This window comes from Bombina bombina, chromosome 1, assembly GCF_027579735.1.
Source record: "Bombina bombina isolate aBomBom1 chromosome 1, aBomBom1.pri, whole genome shotgun sequence".
NCBI lineage: Eukaryota > Metazoa > Chordata > Amphibia > Anura > Bombinatoridae > Bombina > Bombina bombina.
The window spans coordinates 1,555,722,668-1,555,743,527 of NC_069499.1; the positions used below are offsets into that span (position 1 = coordinate 1,555,722,668).

Sequence of the window (20,860 nt, forward strand, 5' to 3'; positions counted from 1 at the left end):
TTTACAAATTCTTTACAAACTTCAGCCAGCCATATAAGACAGGGACTTTTAGAGAGGGCTCCAGCTCCTGGCAATCAAGGGTTAATCAGGACAACTAATATGACAACAGTGACCCAGCAGGATAGGGGGGGGGGGGGGGTTGAACTTGGCTACAGAAGAACCGACACAACAGTCAAACGGTTAACGGCAGCTGTATAACCGTAAGGTGACATGACCCCAACATTAGCCACTGTCTGACCTGCGGGTACCCGGTTATTGCGGGACCCTGAGAGTGTATAAAGTGACATCACATTGTATATTTGTGGTTTGTGTATATAAAGTAAATACTTTTTTAAACACTAGTCCCGTTTTTTTGTACCATCTCCAGCCCTGATGTTGCCTAGCAACGACCAACGCCGGTGAACAGCTGTATCACTTACGTAAACGAGGAGGGAACTGGACCGATTCTGTAGCCAATCGACAGCCTTTTAGGGAAAGTAAGTAGCCAATGGTAGACTGGAGGGCGTGGTATGACTGTAGAGATGGACGTGCAGTAGGCGGGACAGTTAGTGCAAGATGAAGGCAGGAGGAGGCTCTATGGTCTGTGCTGAGCTGCTTATCCTGATGCCCCGGCAACTGTCACCTCATTGTCACCTCAGCAGGGGAAATAGCACTGGCTCTTTATGACTTTTAACGTTTCCTTTATTAATGATTTTGGGAAAAAAAAATTCTTTGCATTTTTAATTTGTTTTGCAGTGCACATTAAATGAAGAGTTGCCAATAACCCATCCAGGTAGCAATGGCATTTGCAATCACTTTGTTTGACTTGGCCAACTTATCAATTGGCAACCCAGAAGCTGGGGCAGTTAACTTCAATGCCCTGCACAGTCTTCTGCATGCCATCCTTCAACATCTTAACATCCAACAGCTGAAAACTGAAATGCCAGAGGGGGAGAAGGGTCTGTTCACACCTCCTGGGGGGCAGGCACTCAGGTCTACGGTGGAGGGTCAGGCAGATAGGGTGCCTCTTACCTCACAACAAGTAGAGGATAAATTGTTGGCCATGGAGAAAATGTTAAATGCTTTGCCCTCAGGGGCACAACTGATGGAGAGAAGTGAATACCAGAAAGATGGTGCCACCCCAGTAGGTGAGATGTGGAGGATGATGAAAATGAAAAAAAAGGTAGAGGCCAACGAGGATGGCGTAACCAAGGTAAAAAGATATGCTTCATATTGTGATGTGTTGTGGGACTTTTCAGTTATTAACATGGCAGGGCTGGCAAGGGTACTCAATGCAGCTAGGAAGGCAAAAGGCAAATCATATCTGCAGGGGAATATTACTGATTTTTTATGGCTCTTCTAAGTATTGGGTATTGAGCAGAAGAGGATGGGGTGGTTCAGTGACACTGTGTCTGATTTTTAATGGATTTCAAACTTTGTGTTGAATATGTTTTTCTACCATCTTTCTTCATTATTTTTTAATCTCATTTTCTTAGTAAGCCCTAGTTGTAATATGTTTCGCCCTCAAACATGCTGAGATTCTCTTACACTTGTTCTACCTCATGAGCAATCCATCCGGGTCCCTCTGTCTCTCCCCTTTCTCCCTCTGTCTCCCCCCTCTTGTCCCTCTGTCTCCCCTCTCTTGTCCATCTGTCTCTCCCCTTTTCTTCCTCTGTCTTACCCCTCTTGTCCCTCTGTCTTACCCTTCTTGTCCCTCTGCCCCCCTTGTCCTTCTGACCCCCCTTATCCCTCTTTCTCCCTTATCTTGTCCCTCTGTCTCCCCCCTCTTGTCCCTCTGTCTCTCCCTTCTTGTCCCTTTGTCTCACCAGCTTGTCCCTCTGTCTACCCCCTTTTCCATCTATTTCCCCCTCCCTCTTATTGTTCTGTCTCCCCCTCTCCTCCCTCTGTCTCCCCTCTTGTCCCCCGGTCTCCCCCCTCTTGTACCTTTCTTTACCCCCTCTTTGGGGTTCTCCCCCCTCTTGCACTTGTTCTCCCCCCTCTTGCACTTGTTTTCTCCCCTCTTGCACTTGTTTTCTCCCCTCTTGCCCTTGTTCTCTCCCCTCTTGCCATTGTTCTCCCCCTCTCATAATTTGTTCTCCCCCTCTTGTATCTCTCCTCTTGTCACTTGTTCTCCCCCTCTCATCACTTGTTCTCCCCCGCTCATCACTTGTTCTCCCCCTCTCATCACTTGTTCTCCACCTCTCATCACTTGTTCTCCCCCGCTCATCACTTGTTCTCCCCCTCTCATCACTTGTTCTCCACCTCTCATCACTGGTTCTCCACCTCTCATCACTTGTTTTCCCCCTCTCATCACTTGTTCTCCCCCTCTCATCACTTGTTCTCCCCCTCTCATCACTTGTTCTCCACCTCTCATCACTTGTTCTCACCCTCTCATCACTTGTTCTCCACCTCTCATCACTTGTTCTCCACCTCTCGTCACTTGTTCTCCCCCTTTCGTCACTTGTTCTCCCCCTTTCATCACTTGTTATCCCCCTCTCATCGTTTGTTCCTCCCCTCTCATCGTTTGTTCTCCCCCTCTCATCACTTGTTCTCCACCTCTCGTCACTTGTTCTTCTCCCTCTCATCACTTGTTCTCCCACCTCATCACTTGCTCTCCACCTCTCATCACTTGTTCTCCCACCTCATCACTTGCTCTCCACCTCTCATTACTTGTTCTCCACCTCTCATCACTTGTTCTCCACCTCTCATCACTTGTTCTCCCCCTCTCATCACTTGTTCTCCACCTCTCGTCACTTGTTCTCAACCTCTCGTCACTTGTTCTCCCCCTCTCATCAATTGTTCTCCCCCTTTCATCACTTGTTCTCAACCTCTCATCACTTGTTCTCCCCCTCTCATCACTTGTTATCCCCCTCTCATCGCTTGTTCTCCCCCTCTCATCGCTTGTTCTCCCCCTCTCATCGCTTGTTCTCCACCTCTCGTCACTTGTTCTTCTCCCTCTCATCACTTGCTCTCCACCTCTCATCACTTGTTCTCCCACCTCATCACTTGCTCTCCACCTCTCATCACTTGTTCTCCACCTCTTGTTACTTGTTCTCCCTCCTCTATTCATTTGTTCTCCCTCCTCTCTTTACTTGTTCTTCTCCCTCATGCTCTTCCATACCTGCCCCTTACTTTCTCTTTTCGAGGAGGGAACTGGACCAGTTCTGTAGCCAATTGACAGCCTTTTAGGGAAAGTAAGTAGCCAATGGTAGACTGGAGGGCGTGGTATGACTGTAGAGATGGACGTGCAGTAGGCGGAACAGTTAGTGCAGGATGAAGGCAGGAGGAGGCTCCATGGTCTGTGCTGAGCTGCTTATCCTGATGCCCCGGCAACTGTCACCTCATTGTCACCTCAGCAGGGGAAATAACACTGGCTATTTATGACTTTTATCGTTTCCTTTATTAATAATTTTGAAAAAAAAATTATTTGCATTTTTAATTTGTTTTGCAGTGCACATTAAATGAAGAGTTGCCAATAACCCAGCCAGGTAGCAATGGCATTTGCAATCACTTTGTTTGACTTTGTTCTCCCACTTCATCTCTTGCTCTCCACCTCTCATCACTTGTTCTCCCACTTCATCACTTGCTCTCCACCTCTCGTCACTTGTTCTCCACCTCTCGTCACTTGTTCTCCCTCCTCTCTTCACTTTTTCTCCCTCCTCTCTTTACTTGTTCTTCTCCCTCATGCTCTTCCATACCTGCCCCTTACTTCCTCTTTTCCTTTTATCTTTTTCTATCCCCATATTCTCATATTCTTCCACACAATTTTACTGCATCATTGTTCCCTCTTTATCACCAACTTTCTCTTTTTAGTTGTTCTTCTTCATACTCCTTGTTCCTTTCCCTCTTACACATTCTTTCTTCATGTTCTCCACCTCTTATCACTTGTTCTCCACCTCTCGTCACTTGTTCTCCCCTTCTCATCACTTGTTCTCCCCTTCTCATCACTTGTTCTTCTCCCTCTCATCACTTGTTCTCCCACCTCGTCACTTGTTCTCCCCCTCTCATCACTTGTTCTTCCAGATCGTTACTTGTTCTCCCTCCTCTCATCACTTGTTCTTCTACCTCTCATCACTTGCTCTCCACCTCTCATCACTTGTTCTCCCACCTCATCACTTGCTCTCCACCTCTCATCACTTGTTCTCCACCTCTTGTTACTTGTTCTCCCTCCTCTCTTCATTTGTTCTCCCTCCTCTCTTTACTTGTTCTTCTCCCTCATGCTCTTCCATACCTGCCCCTTACTTTCTCTTTTCGAGGAGGGAACTGGACCAGTTCTGTAGCCAATCGACAGCCTTTTAGGGAAAGTAAGTAGCCAATGGTAGACTGGAGGGCGTGGTATCACTGTAGAGATGGACGTTCAGTAGGCGGAACAGTTAGTGCAGGATGAAGGCAGGAGGAGGCTCCATGGTCTGTGCTGAGCTGCTTATCCTGATGCCCCGGCAACTGTCACCTCATTGTCACCTCAGCAGGGGAAATAACACTGGCTATTTATGACTTTTAACGTTTCCTTTATTAATAGTTTTGAAAAAAAAATTCTTTGCATTTTTAATTTGTTTTGCAGTGCACATTAAATGAAGAGTTGCCAATAACCCAGCCAGGTAGCAATGGCATTTGCAATCACTTTGTTTGACTTGGCCAACTTATCAATTGGCAACCCAGAAACTGGGGCAGTTATCTTCAATGCCCTGCACAGTCTTCTGCATGCCATCCTTCAACATCTTAACATCCAACAGCTGAAAACTCTCATCACTTGTTCTCCCACTTCATCACTTGCTCTCCACCTCTCATCACTTGTTCTCCACCTCTAGTCACTTGTTCTCCCTCCTCTCTTCACTTTTTCTCCCTCATGCTCTTCCATACCTGCCCCTTACTTCCTCTTATCCTTTTCTCTTTTTCTATCCCCATATTCTTCCACACAATTTCACTGCATCATTGTTCCCTCTTTATCGCCAACTTTCTCTTTTTAGTTGTTCTTCTTCATACTCCCTGTTCCTTTCCCTCTTACACATTCTTTTTTCATGGTCTCCCCATCACTCTCTCCCTGGTCCTTCATGATTTCTATCACTTTTGTTACTCTCCCCTCTCTAATGCTATACATCCACTTTTAGCACTTTCCCCCTGATCTTTACATGGTCTCCCTTATTTCCTTTTCACCCCATTTGCTTTATCACCCCTTACATGATCTCTCTCACACCTCTCTTATGCTGTCTCCCTTTATCATTCCCCCCAACCCAGTCCATCATGGTCCCCGTTATGATATATCTCCCCTCATCATCCCCCCTGTTCTTTATGGTCTCCATCATGCCTGTCCCCTCATGCTAAGTCTCCCTTCATCATTCCCCCTCCAGTCTTTAATGGTCTCCCTCATGCCTGCCCCCGTGCTGTATCTCTCATCACCCCCCACCCTCAGTACTTCATAGTCTCTCCCACATCTGCACCCCTCATGCTATATCTCTGTTATCATCCCCACATTCCTTCATGGTCTCCCTCAAGCCTGTTTCACCCCCCCTCCCCGCTATATCCTCCCTAAAATCCCCAGTCCTTCATGGTCTTCATCATGCCTGCCTCCCTCATACTATATCTCCCCTTGTCATTCCCCCCGAGTCCATCATAGTCCCCCCTCACCTTCATGCTAGATCTCCCCTCATCCTCCAGTCCTTTAAGGTCTCCCTTACACTTGTCCGGCCCTCATACTATATCTCCCCTCATCCTCCAGTCCTTCAAGGTCTCCCTTACACTTGTTCCGCCCTCATACTATATCTCCCTTCATCTTCTCTACTCCAGTCCTTCATGGTCTCACGTCTGTCCTCCCCTCACCCTCATGCTATAGCTCCACTTTTCATCCCCCCCAGTCCTTCATACCAGCTACCCCCATGCTATTTCTTTCCTCATTACTTTCCTCAGTCCTTACATGATGTCAGTCATGCCTCTCAGACCCCTCGCCTCATCATGCTATATCTTAACTCATTCCCACCCTTGACCCCTCATGGTCTCTAACACAGCTCTGTCACCTCTTCTGTCATGCTAAATCTCACCTTATGTCTCCCACTGACCCTTACATAGTCTCCCTCACACCTCTCACATTATTCACTCCCTCACTCCCTCTGGCCCTTCATGGTATCCTACGTAGGCTCATTTGCTAATTTATAGGCCCTTGAAGGACGCCTCTTATTTCAGTGCATTTTGACAGTTTTTCACAGCTAGACAGTGCTCACTCCCGTGGAGTTATTTATGAGTCAGCACAGATTGGGTAGAATGTAAGTCTGCAAATTTGCTTTGCTCGCTTGGTATTCTTTGTGAAAAGCTTAAAGGGACAGTCTAGTCAAAATTAAACTTTCATGATTCAGATAGCGCATGCAATTTTAAACAACGTTCCAATTTACTTTTATCATTAAATTTGCTTTGTTACTTTGGTGGTATTTTTGAAAGCTAAACCTAGGTAGGCTCAAACTGATTTCTAAACCGTTGAAAACCGCCTCTTACCTCAGAGCATTTTAAAATGTTTTCACAGTTAGACAGTACTGGTTCATGTGTGTCATGTAGATAACATTGTGCTCACTCCCATTGAGTTATTTAGGAGTCTGCACTGATTGACTAAACTGCAAGTCTGTCAAAAGCAATGAGATAATGGGGCAGTCTGCAGAGGCTTAGATACAAGGTAATCACAGAGGTAAAATATATATTAATATAACTGTGTTGGTTGTGCAAAACTGGGGAATGGGTAATAAAAGGATTATCTATCTTTTAAAAAAAATAAAAATTCTAGTGTTTCTAAGCCGTTGAACTGCCTCTAATATCAGTCCATTTTGACAGTTTCTGACAGTTAGACACTGCTAGTTCATGTGTGTCATATAAATAGCATTATGCTCACTCCCGTGGAGTTATTTAAGAGTAAACACTGATTGGCTGAAATACATGTCTGTTAAAAGAACTGAGATAAGGGGGCAATCTGCAGAGTTTTAGAAACCAGGTAATCACAGAAGTAAAAAGTATATTAATATAACAGTGTTGGTTATGTATAACTGGGGAATGGGTAATAAAGGGATTATCTATCTTTTTAAACAATAACAATTCTGGAGTAGACTGTCCCTTTAAGTGCTCATTTTGCAAGAAAAGTTGTTTGCTGTTTTTTTAACACAATCTGTTTCTTTTTATATTTACTTTGATTTATGGCTTCATATCCCTTTAAATGCAATTCATTAAATAAATCACCTGTGACGTTAGACAGTTAAAGGGACAGTAAACACTTTAAGATTGTAAAAGAAAATGTTTAATAATGTGTAGCAAACAAACTTGGCAATATACGTTCATTGTTTATTTTGCCCCTTTCTTCTGTAATTTAAAGGGACACTGAAGTAAAAAAAACTTACACAATTCAGATAGACCATGCAATTTAAAATAAAAAAGTTTTCACTTTACCTTTATCAAATTGTGTACAATTGTTTTAAATGCACACTCTCTGATGCACTAGTCCCTTACTGAGCATGGGCAACAGTTCACAGTATATACATATATAAGTTGTTAATTAGCTGTTGGCTGTGACATGATACAGTGGTAGAGAAAAGGAAGAGAATGGTGAAATTTGTCAGGAAAAAATTTACTGCTTATTTGTTAATTCATTGTCTAATTATTATGCACTTGTTGATTATGCAATACTACTGTATTTAAAGGGACATTAAACGGCTGAGTACAACTACAGTACCATGGTTACAACTCACCGTGCCTGCACCATTATCTTATTTTTAACCCTTTACAAGGTCTGCACCTTCACACTGGACACCGCCATCTTGGAGTTTAAGTATTCTCACACCATGTGACAGAAGCTATGCACATTCACCTTTTAAACTGTGTGTGACAGTTACAGCTGTCATAAAGCTTGTAAAATCACTGATTTGTGAAAGCTTATGATGCAGCAATATGTTACAAGATGGCGGCCCCCAGTATAAAAATTCAATGCTTTACCAACTGGCTTTTTAAAGTAAAAGAGAGGCAGATACAGGTGAAAAACATAGCATGGTGAGTAGTAACTACCTACTGTAGTTTTACCTAGGAATGGAATGTCCCTTTAAAGGGACAGTCAAGAAAAAATTAAAGGGACATTCCAGCCTAAATTGGAATCTCCATGGATGCATTTGATTTTTTAATAAAAGCATTTTTGTAATATACATGTATTTACAAAAATGCTTCTAACAAAAGCTATAGCTGTTTCAAAAGTCTATTGAAGTATGCACCGTGCACAAGCATTTTAAACACAATTGCTCAGAGAGCCTAAGGTGCTTATAATGGTAATGACTCAATTTGTTAATTGCTGACATGATACAAGCCCCACTTAAGCTCTGAGCAGCTGGAGTATTTAAAATGCTGGTGCACTGAGAATATCTAGCTATGTGTTGCATGCATGTGCAGAAACAAATGATAACACTAAAACAGTGATACCTTTTGCTAGTAGCATTTTTGCCAATACATGTATATTGCAAATATGTTTCTAATCAGATGTAATTAATCTATATTCATTTAAATTTTGAGCAGAATGTCCCTTTAAACTTTCATGATTCAGACAGGGCATGCAATTTTAAACACATTTCCAATTTACTTTTATCATCAAATAAGCTTTGTTCTCTTGGTATTCTTTGTTGAACGCTAAACCTAGGTAGACTCATATGCTAATTTCTAAGCCGTTGAATGGCGCCTATTATCTCAGTGCATTTTGACAGTTTTTCACTACTAGACAGCACTAGTTCATTTGTGCCACATAGATACCATTGTGCTCACTTCTGTGGAGTTATTTATGAGTCAGTGCTGATTGGCTAAAATGCAAGTCTGTCAAAAGAATTGAGATAAGGGGACAGTCTGCAGAAGCTTAGATACAAGGTAATCACAGAGGTAAAAAGTATATTAATATAGCAGTGTTAGTTATGCAAAACTGGGGAATAGGTAATAAAGGGATTATTTTTAAACAATAACAAATTTGGAGTAGACTGTCCCTTTAAGTCTGTAAATGATAATTAGAAGTGCACATGGCAAACTTTGCAAGCTTAACCCTGTATATCTGTGCCTAATTGTCTGTGGCTATCAGAGTCTACTGCAGTAAGAAGCCCAGATTAGTCAAACGGTAGGGGGAGTTTAGCTATAGAAAACAGCTGCAGCAAACAAGATGTTAATGAATAATAAAAAAAAAAACAGTCACACTCACTTAGTATGTTATATTTTAAGACTGCAGCATTGTTACAATGTGTTTACTGCCCCATCATTTGAAGTTAAACAGTTATATATGTGCCCCTTTAATTAGGTTTTACAGTTATATCTCCTTGGCCAAAGAAAAGTGATTGCACATTTGTAGTCAGTTTAGAGCCATGAGAGGCCGGATATGAGCCTGTGCTGTCAGACATGATATCTGGCTGCATGGAATGTCTCTCTGTTGTTAGTCAGTGCAGTGTCAGAGCCATAGGTGTGTGTCCAGCCATAACGCTATCTGCCCCGTCATACGCCGGCCGCCTAGAAACCAGAAGACCGGTGTCACTAGCACATGCAAAAATGTCAGGACGAATCTTCTGCCCCTTAATCCGCCTCTGTGCTCTGCAGGAATCTGGATGAATCATTAACAGAAAATTACCAGTGAATATAGACTCCCAGGGTAACACAGTAACGTCTGTCCCCCTCGCTGACCTCTCTGTATGATTGCACAGCTCCAGTTAGCATTCCCGGATCTGACTGGAACTAATCCAATTCCCCAACCACACCCGACCTCTGTAGTTATAACCGGCATCTTTTATTTAATGTACACATCAATTCCAGCCCTATTTCCCATGTAATCTCTTCTTAGAACCACTAAGAATTCCCAACATCTTTATATAACTGCTCCGTATATATCCCTCTATATAACCCCACTTATTCTACATATAATACTTGCTATGACTCTCCTATCTCACTATATCTGCTCCTATTGCTCTGTATAACCCTCCTATTGCTCTGTATAACCTCCATATAACCCATCCTTTTGCTCCATATAACCCTCCTTATAGCTCCTCCTGTTGCTCCATTTAAACTTCCTAATAACTCCTCTTATTGCACCATATAACCTGTCTTATAACTCTTCCTAATGCAGCATATAACCCTCCCTATAACTCCTCCTGTTGCTCCATATAACCCTCCTTAAAACTCCTATTGTTCCATATAACCCTATCTATAACTCCTCATATAACCTCCCTCTAACTCCTATTGCTCCATATAGCCCTCCCTCTAACTACTCCTATTGCACCATATAACCCTCCCTATAACTCCTCCTATTCATCTATTTAACCCTCCCTATATCTCCTCCTATTGCTACATATAACCCTCCTTATAACTCCTCCTATTGCTCCATATAACCCTCTCTATAACTCCTCCTATTCATCTATTTAACCCTCCCTATATCTCCTCCTATTGCTACATATAACCCTCCTTATAACACCTCCTATTGCACCATAAAACCCTCCTTATAACTCCTCCTATTGCACCATATAACCCTCCTTATAACTCCTCCTATTGCACCATATAACCCTCCTTATAACTCCTCCTATTGCACCATATAACCCTCCCTATAACACCTCCTATTGCTACATATAACCCTCCTTATAACACCTCCTATTGCTACATATAACCCTCCTTATAACTCCTCCTATTGCACCATATAACCCTCCTTATAACTCCTCCTATTGCACCATATAACCCTCCCTATATCTCCTCCTATTGCACCATATAACCCTCCCTATAACTCATCCTATTGCAACATATAACCCTCCCTATATCTCCTATTGCACCATATAACCCTCCTTATAACTCCTCCTATTGCTCATATAACCCTCCCTATAACTCCTCCTATTGCACCATATAACCCTCTCTATAACTCCTCCTATTGCTCCATATAACCCTCCCTATAACTCCTATTGCTACATATAGCCCTCCCTATAACACCTCCTATTGCTACATATAACCCTCCCTATATCTCCTCCTATTGCACCATATAACCCTCCCTATAACTCCTCCTATTGCTACATATAACCCTCTCTATAACTACTCCTATTGCTCCATATAACCCTCCCTATATCTCCTCCTATTGCTCCATATATCCCTCCCTATAACACCTCCTATTGCTACATATAACCCTCCCTATAACACCTCCTATTGCTCCATATATCCCTCCCTATAACACCTCCTATTGCTACATATAACCCTCCCTATAACACCTCCTATTGCTACATATATCCCTCCCTATAACACCTCCTATTGCTCCATATAACCCTCCCTATAACTCCTCCTATTGCTACATATAACCCTCCCTATAACACCTCCTATTGCTCCATATATCCCTCCCTATAACACCTCCTATTGCTACATATAACCCTCCCTATAACACCTCCTATTGCTACATATATCCCTCCCTATAACACCTCCTATTGCTCCATGTAACCCTCCCTATAACTCCTCCTATTGCTACATATAACCCTCCCTATAACTCCTCCTATTGCTCCGTATAACCCTCCCTATAACTCCTCCTATTGCTATATATAACCCTCCCTATAACTCCTCCTATTGCTACATATAACCCTCTCTATAACTCCTCCTATTGCTACATATAACCCTCCCTATAACCCCTCCTAATGCTCCATATAACGCTCCCTATAACTCCTCCTAATGCACCATATAACCCTCCCTATAACCCCTCCTAATGCTCCATATAACCCCTCCTAATGCTCCATATAACGCTCCCTATAACTCCTATTGCTCCATATAACCCTCCCTATAACTCCTCCTAATGCTCCATATAACGCTCCCTATAACTCCTCCTATTGCTCCATATAACCCTCCCTATAACCCCTCCTAATGCTCCATATAACCCTCCCTATAACTCCTCCTAATGCTCCATATAACCCTCCCTATAACTCCTCATATTGCTCCATATAACCCTCCCTATAACCCCTCCTAATGCTCCATATAACTCTCCCTATAACTCCTCCTAATGCTCCATATAACGCTCCCTATAACTCCTCATATTGCACCATATAACCCTCCCTATATCTCCTCCTATTGCTCCATATAACCCTCCCTATAACTCCTCCTATTGCACCATATAACCCTCCCTATATCTCCTCCTATTGCACCATATAACCCTCCCTATAACTCATCCTATTGCTACATATAGCCCTCCCTATAACACCTCCTATTGCTCCATATAACACTCCCTATAACTCCTCCTATTGCTCCATATAACAATCCCTATAACTCCTCCTATTGCTCCATATAACACTCCCTATAACTCCTCCTATTGCACCATATAACCCTCCCTATAACTCCTCCTATTGCTCCATATAACACTCCCTATAACTCCTCCTATTGCTCCATATAACACTCCCTATAACTCCTCCTATTGCTCCATATAACACTCCCTATAACTCCTCCTATTGCTCCATATAACACTCCCTATAACTCCTCCTATTGCTACATATAACCCTCCTTATAACACCTCCTATTGCTCCATATAACACTCCCTATAACTCCTATTGCTACATATAACCCTCCCTATAACTCCTATTGCTACATATAACCCTCCCTATAACTCCTATTGCTCCATATAACACTCCCTATAACTCCTATTGCTACATATAACCCTCCCTATAACTCCTATTGCTACATATAACCCTCCGTATAACACCTCCTATTGCTCCATATAACACTCCCTATAACTCCTCCTATTGCACCATATAACCCTCCTTATAACACCTCCTATTGCACCATTTAACCCTCCCTATAACTTCTATTGCTCCATATAACCCTCTCTATAACTCCTCCTATTGCTACATATAACCCTCTCTATAACTCCTCCTATTGCTCCATATAACCCTCTCTATAACACCTCCTATTGCTACATATAACCCTCCTTATAACACCTCCTATTGCTACATATAACCCTCCTTATAACTCCTCCTATTGCACCATATAACCCTCCTTATAACTCCTCCTATTGCACCATATAACCCTCCCTATATCTCCTCCTATTGCACCATATAACCCTCCCTATAACTCATCCTATTGCAACATATAACCCTCCCTATATCTCCTATTGCACCATATAACCCTCCTTATAACTCCTCCTATTGCTCATATAACCCTCCCTATAACTCCTCCTATTGCACCATATAACCCTCTCTATAACTCCTCCTATTGCTCCATATAACCCTCCCTATAACTCCTATTGCTACATATAGCCCTCCCTATAACACCTCCTATTGCTACATATAACCCTCCCTATATCTCCTCCTATTGCACCATATAACCCTCCCTATAACTCCTCCTATTGCTACATATAACCCTCTCTATAACTACTCCTATTGCTCCATATAACCCTCCCTATATCTCCTCCTATTGCTCCATATATCCCTCCCTATAACACCTCCTATTGCTACATATAACCCTCCCTATAACACCTCCTATTGCTCCATATATCCCTCCCTATAACACCTCCTATTGCTACATATAACCCTCCCTATAACACCTCCTATTGCTACATATATCCCTCCCTATAACACCTCCTATTGCTCCATATAACCCTCCCTATAACTCCTCCTATTGCTACATATAACCCTCCCTATAACACCTCCTATTGCTCCATATATCCCTCCCTATAACACCTCCTATTGCTACATATAACCCTCCCTATAACACCTCCTATTGCTACATATATCCCTCCCTATAACACCTCCTATTGCTCCATGTAACCCTCCCTATAACTCCTCCTATTGCTACATATAACCCTCCCTATAACTCCTCCTATTGCTCCGTATAACCCTCCCTATAACTCCTCCTATTGCTATATATAACCCTCCCTATAACTCCTCCTATTGCTACATATAACCCTCTCTATAACTCCTCCTATTGCTACATATAACCCTCCCTATAACCCCTCCTAATGCTCCATATAACGCTCCCTATAACTCCTCCTAATGCACCATATAACCCTCCCTATAACCCCTCCTAATGCTCCATATAACCCCTCCTAATGCTCCATATAACGCTCCCTATAACTCCTATTGCTCCATATAACCCTCCCTATAACTCCTCCTAATGCTCCATATAACGCTCCCTATAACTCCTCCTATTGCTCCATATAACCCTCCCTATAACCCCTCCTAATGCTCCATATAACCCTCCCTATAACTCCTCCTAATGCTCCATATAACCCTCCCTATAACTCCTCATATTGCTCCATATAACCCTCCCTATAACCCCTCCTAATGCTCCATATAACTCTCCCTATAACTCCTCCTAATGCTCCATATAACGCTCCCTATAACTCCTCATATTGCACCATATAACCCTCCCTATATCTCCTCCTATTGCTCCATATAACCCTCCCTATAACTCCTCCTATTGCACCATATAACCCTCCCTATATCTCCTCCTATTGCACCATATAACCCTCCCTATAACTCATCCTATTGCTACATATAGCCCTCCCTATAACACCTCCTATTGCTCCATATAACACTCCCTATAACTCCTCCTATTGCTCCATATAACAATCCCTATAACTCCTCCTATTGCTCCATATAACACTCCCTATAACTCCTCCTATTGCACCATATAACCCTCCCTATAACTCCTCCTATTGCTCCATATAACACTCCCTATAACTCCTCCTATTGCTCCATATAACACTCCCTATAACTCCTCCTATTGCTCCATATAACACTCCCTATAACTCCTCCTATTGCTCCATATAACACTCCCTATAACTCCTCCTATTGCTACATATAACCCTCCTTATAACACCTCCTATTGCTCCATATAACACTCCCTATAACTCCTATTGCTACATATAACCCTCCCTATAACTCCTATTGCTACATATAACCCTCCCTATAACTCCTATTGCTCCATATAACACTCCCTATAACTCCTATTGCTACATATAACCCTCCCTATAACTCCTATTGCTACATATAACCCTCCGTATAACACCTCCTATTGCTCCATATAACACTCCCTATAACTCCTCCTATTGCACCATATAACCCTCCTTATAACACCTCCTATTGCACCATTTAACCCTCCCTATAACTTCTATTGCTCCATATAACCCTCTCTATAACTCCTCCTATTGCTACATATAACCCTCTCTATAACTCCTCCTATTGCTCCATATAACCCTCTCTATAACACCTCCTATTGCTACATATAACCCTCTCTATAACTCCTCCTATTGCTACATATAACCCTCTCTATAACTCCTCCTATTGCACCATTTAACCATCCTTATAACTCCTCCTATTGCTCATATATACTCCCTATAACTCCTCTTATTAGACATGTGCAGCTGCGAAAAATTTGGTTCGGACCGATTCGAATTTCGGTTCGGATCGATTCAAATTCGGAAGAAATCGAATGAATTAGTTTCGGATTCATTCGGATTCTTTCGGATTCGAAAAAAATCGGTTCACATTCGTTTCGGTTCGAAACGATTCGGATTTTCGGAAATTCGGTCACTGTAAAGTGGGATGTGCTGTGTATTACACTAGTATACTAGTGTAATACACAGCCATCCGAATCTACCGAATAAATTCGAATCGATTCGGATTTATTCGGTAGATTCGGAACTACCGCAATTCGGAAATTCGAATCGATCCGAATCTCCGAATTCGAACAAATTCGGGCCGAAACGATTTGCACATGTCTACCTCTTATTGCACCATATAACCCTCCTTATAACTCCTATTATTTCATATAACTCCTCTTATTGTTCCATATAACCCTCCCTATAACTCCTCCTATTCCTCCATATAACCTTCCTTATAACTCCTATTGCTCCATATAACCCTCCCTATAACCCCTCCTATTGCACCATATAACCTTCCCTATAACACCTCCTATTGCTCCATTTAACCCTCCCTTTAACCCCTCCTATTGCTCCATATAACCCTCCCTCTAACTCCTATTCCTCCATATAACCCTCCTTATAACTCCTCCTATTGCACTATATAACACTCCCTATAACTCATCCTATTGCACCATATAACCCTACCTATAACTCCTCCTATTACACCATATAACCTTCCTTATAACTCCTATTGCTCCATATAACCCTCCCTATAACCCCTACTATTGCTCCATATAACCTTCCCTATAACACCTCCTATTGCTCCATATAACCTTCCTTATAACTTATATTGCTCCATATAACCCTACCTATAACCCCTCCTATTGCACCATATAACCCTCCCTCTAACTCCTCCAATAGCACCATATAACCCTCCCTATAACTCCTCCTATTGCTCCATTTAACCCTCCTTATAACTCCTCCAATAGCACCATATAACCCTCCCTATAACTCCTATTGCTCCATTTAACCCTCCTTATAACTCCTCCTATTGCACAAATATAAACCTCCATATAACTCCTCCAACTGCTCCACATAACCCTCCCTTTAAAGTCACAGTCAACACCAGAATTTTTGTTGTTTAAAAAGATAGATAATCCCTTTATTACCCATTCCCCAGTTTTGCAAAACCAACACTGTTATATTAATACACTTTTTTACTTCTGTGACTAACTTGTATCTAAGCATCTTCTGACCGCCCCTAATCACATGACGTTTAGTTATTATCTATTGACTTGCATTTTAGCCAATTAGTGCAGTGTCTGCCACTAGCCACGGGCGTGATCACAATGCGATCTATATGGCCTACATGAGCTTGCTCTCCCCTGCTGTGAAAAGTAAATAAAATAGAGGCGGCCTTCAAGGGCTTAGAAATTATCATGTGTGCCTCCCTAGGTTTGCTTTCAACTAGAATACCAAGAGAACAAAGCAAAATTGTTGATAAAAGTAAATTGGAAAGTTGTTTAAAATTACATGCCCTATTTGAAAAATGAAAGTTTTTTTTTGGACTTGACTGTGCCTCTAACTTTCCCTATTGCTGCATAGCCAGTGGAGGTCCCAGCGTGAAATAAATATGTGTGCAACTGGCAGGGTCAAAAAACAGGGGGGGGGGGGGACTTAAAGGGACAGTTTACTCAAAAATGTTCTCCCCTTTAATTTGTTTCCAATGATCCACTTTACCTGCTAAAGTGTATTAAATTGTTTACAAGTATTTCCATCAACCTTATATTGGAATTTGAATTAGTTTATTTAGCCTGTGGTATCCTCACCCATCCTGAAAGATTTTGGCCTCGAGGCCAAGCTGTGTTAACACAACCAGTAGAAGAAATTACACTCCCAGTGGGTTATAGAAGAAATAAGGTAATAAAATGGTAATTTTCCATTGTTCTCTCTAAATATTGGTGATTGGTTTATGGACAGATATAAGATAAAGAAGCAGGTATATGTACACAATGTGATAATTCTTAATGTAACTCTAGCTATCATATACCTTTAATTATTACTGTTACACTAGCTGTCATATACCTATAATTACTTACTGTTACTCTAGCTATCATATACCTATAATTACTTACTGTTACTTTAGCTATCATATACCTATAATTACTTACTGTTACTCTAGCTATCATATACCTATAATTACTTACTGTTACTTTAGCTATCATATACCTATAATTACTTACTGTTACTTTAGCTATCATATACCTATAATTACTTACTGTTACTTTAGCTATCATATACCTATAATTCTTACTGTTACTCTAGCTATCATATACCTATAATTACTTACTGTTACTTTAGCTATCATATACCTATAATTACTTACTGTTACTTTAGCTATCATATACCTATAATTACTTACTGTTACTTTAGCTATCATATACCTATACTTCTTACTGTTTCTCTAGCTATCATATACCTATAATTACTTACTGTTACTTTAGCTATCATATACCTATAACTTGTTACTGTTACTCTAGCAATCATATACCTATAATTCTTACTGTTACTCTAGCTATCATATACCTATAATTCTTACTGTTTCTCTAGCTATCATATACCTATAATTACTTACTGTTACTTTAGCTATCATATACCTATAATTACTTACTGTTACTTTAGCTATCATATACCTATAATTCTTACGGTTACTCTAGCTATCATATACCTATAATTACTTACTGTTACTTTAGCTATCATATACCTATAACTTGTTACTGTTACTCTAGCAATCATATACCTATAATTCTTACTGTTACTCTAGCTATCATATACCTATAATTCTTACTGTTTCTCTAGCTATCATATACCTATAACTTGTTACTGTTACTTTAGCTATCATATACCTATAACTTGTTACTGTTACTCTAGCAATCATATACCTATAATTCTTACTGTTACTCTATCTATCATATACCTATAATTCTTACTGTTACTCTAGCTATCATATACCTATAATTACTTACTGTTACTTTAGCTATCATATACCTATAATTACTTACTGTTACTTTAGCTATCATATACCTATACTTATTACTGTTTCTCTAGCTATCATATACCTATAATTCTTACTGTTTCTCTAGCTATCATATACCTATAATTACTTACTGTTACTTTAGCTATCATATACCTATAATTACTTACTGTTACTTTAGCTATCATATACCTATAATTACTTACTGTTACTTTAGCTATCATATACCTATAACTTGTTACTGTTACTCTAGCTATCATGTGCCTATAATTCTTACTGTTACTCTAGCTATCATATACCTATAATTCTTACTGTTACTCTAGCTATCATATACCTATAATTCTTACTGTTACTCTAGCTATCATATACCTATAATTCTTACTGTTACTCTAGCTATCATATATACCAATAATTATTACTGTTTCTCTAGCTAGCATATACCTATAATACTTACTGTTACTCTAGCTATCATATACCTATAATTACTTATTGTTACTCTAGCTATCATATACTTATACTTACTGTTACTCTAGCTATCATATACTTATAATTACTTACTGTTACTCTAGCTATCATATACCTATAAATACTTACTGTTACTCTAGCTATCATATACTTATAATTACTTACTGTTACTCTAGCTATCATATATACCAATAATTATTACTGTTTCTTTAGCTATCATATACCTATAATTATTACTGTTAGTCTAGCTAACATATACCTATAATACTTACTGTTACTCTAGCTATCATATACCTATAATTACTTATTGTTACTCTAGCTATCATATACTTATAATACTTACTGTTACTCTAGCTATCATATACTTATAACTCTTACTGTTACTCTAGCTATCATATACCTATAATTCTTACTGTTACTCTAGCTATCATATACCAATAATTATTACTGTTTCTTTAGCTATCATATACCTATAATTATTACTGTTACTCTAGCTATCATATACCTATAATTGCTTATTGTTACTCTAGCTATCATATACTTATAACTCTTACTGTTACTCTAGCTATCATATACCTATAATTATTACTGTTACTCTAACTATCATATATCTATAATTACTTACTGTTACTCTAGCTATCATATACCTATAAATACTTACTGTTACTCTAGCTATCATATACCTATAATTATTACTGTTACTCTAACTATCATATATCTATAATTACTTACTGTTACTCTAGCTATCATATACCTATAAATACTTACTGTTACTCTAGCTATCATATACCTATAATTATTACTGTTACTCTAACTATCATATATCTATAATTACTTACTGTTACTCTAGCTATCATATACCTATAAATACTTACTGTTACTCTAGCTATCATATACCTATAATTATTACTGTTACTCTAACTATCATATATCTATAATTACTTACTGTTACTCTAGCTATCATATACCTATAAATACTTACTGTTACTCTAGCTATCATATACCTATAATTATTACTGTTACTCTAACTATCATATATCTATAATTACTTACTGTTACTCTAGCTATCATATACCTAAAAATACTTACTGTTACTCTAGCTATCATATACCTATAATTATTACTGTTACTCTAACTATCATATATCTATAATTACTTACTGTTACTCTAGCTATCATATACCTATAAATACTTACTGTTACTCTAGCTATCATATACCTATAATTGCTTACTGTTACTCTAGCTATCATATACCTATACTTCTTACTGTTACTTTAGCTATCATATACCTATAATTCTTACTGTTACTCTAGCTATCATATACCTATAACTTGTTACTGTTACTCTAGCTATGATATACTTATAATTACTTACTGTTACTCTAGCTATCATATACCTATACTTCTTACTGTTTCTCTATCATATACCTATAACATCATACTGTTACTCTATCATTTACCTATAACATCTTACTGTTACTCTAGCTATCATATACCTATAGTTCTTACTGTTACTCTACATTTCATATACCTATAATTCTTACTGTTACTCTAGCTATCATATACCTATAATTTTTACTGTTAATCTAGCTATAATATACCTGTAATTATTACTGTTACACTAGCTATCATATACCTATAATTACTTACAGTTACTTTAGTTATCATATACCTATAACTTGTTACTGTTACTCTAGCTATCATATACCTATAATTCTTACTGTTACTCTAGCTATCATATATACCAATAATTATTACTGTTTCTCTAGCTATCATATACCTTTAATTATTACTGTTAGTCTAGCTATCATATACCTATAATTACTTACTGTTACTCTAGCTATCATATACCTATAACTTGTTACTGTTACTCTAGCTATGATATACTTATAATTATTTACTGTTACTCTAGCTATCATATACCTATACTTCTTACTGTTTCTCTAACTATCATATACCTATAACATCTTACTGTTACTCTAGCTATCATATACCTATAGTTCTTACTGTTACTCTAGATTTCATATGCCT

The 20,860-nt window shown here is 39.6% G+C and overlaps 1 protein-coding gene across 1 annotated transcript in view; it reads left to right on the plus strand.

The window, feature by feature from the left end:
• Nucleotides 1-568: 568 nt before the first annotated feature.
• Nucleotides 569-20,860, plus strand: part of QRICH2 (glutamine rich 2) — a 477,139-nt gene continuing 456,847 nt past the window's right edge. The window contains exon 1 of the mRNA XM_053709330.1: nt 569-1,192. Coding sequence (XP_053565305.1) covers nt 779-1,192 — 414 coding nt within the window. The 5' untranslated portion in view covers nt 569-778. The remainder of the gene's footprint in view (nt 1,193-20,860) is intronic.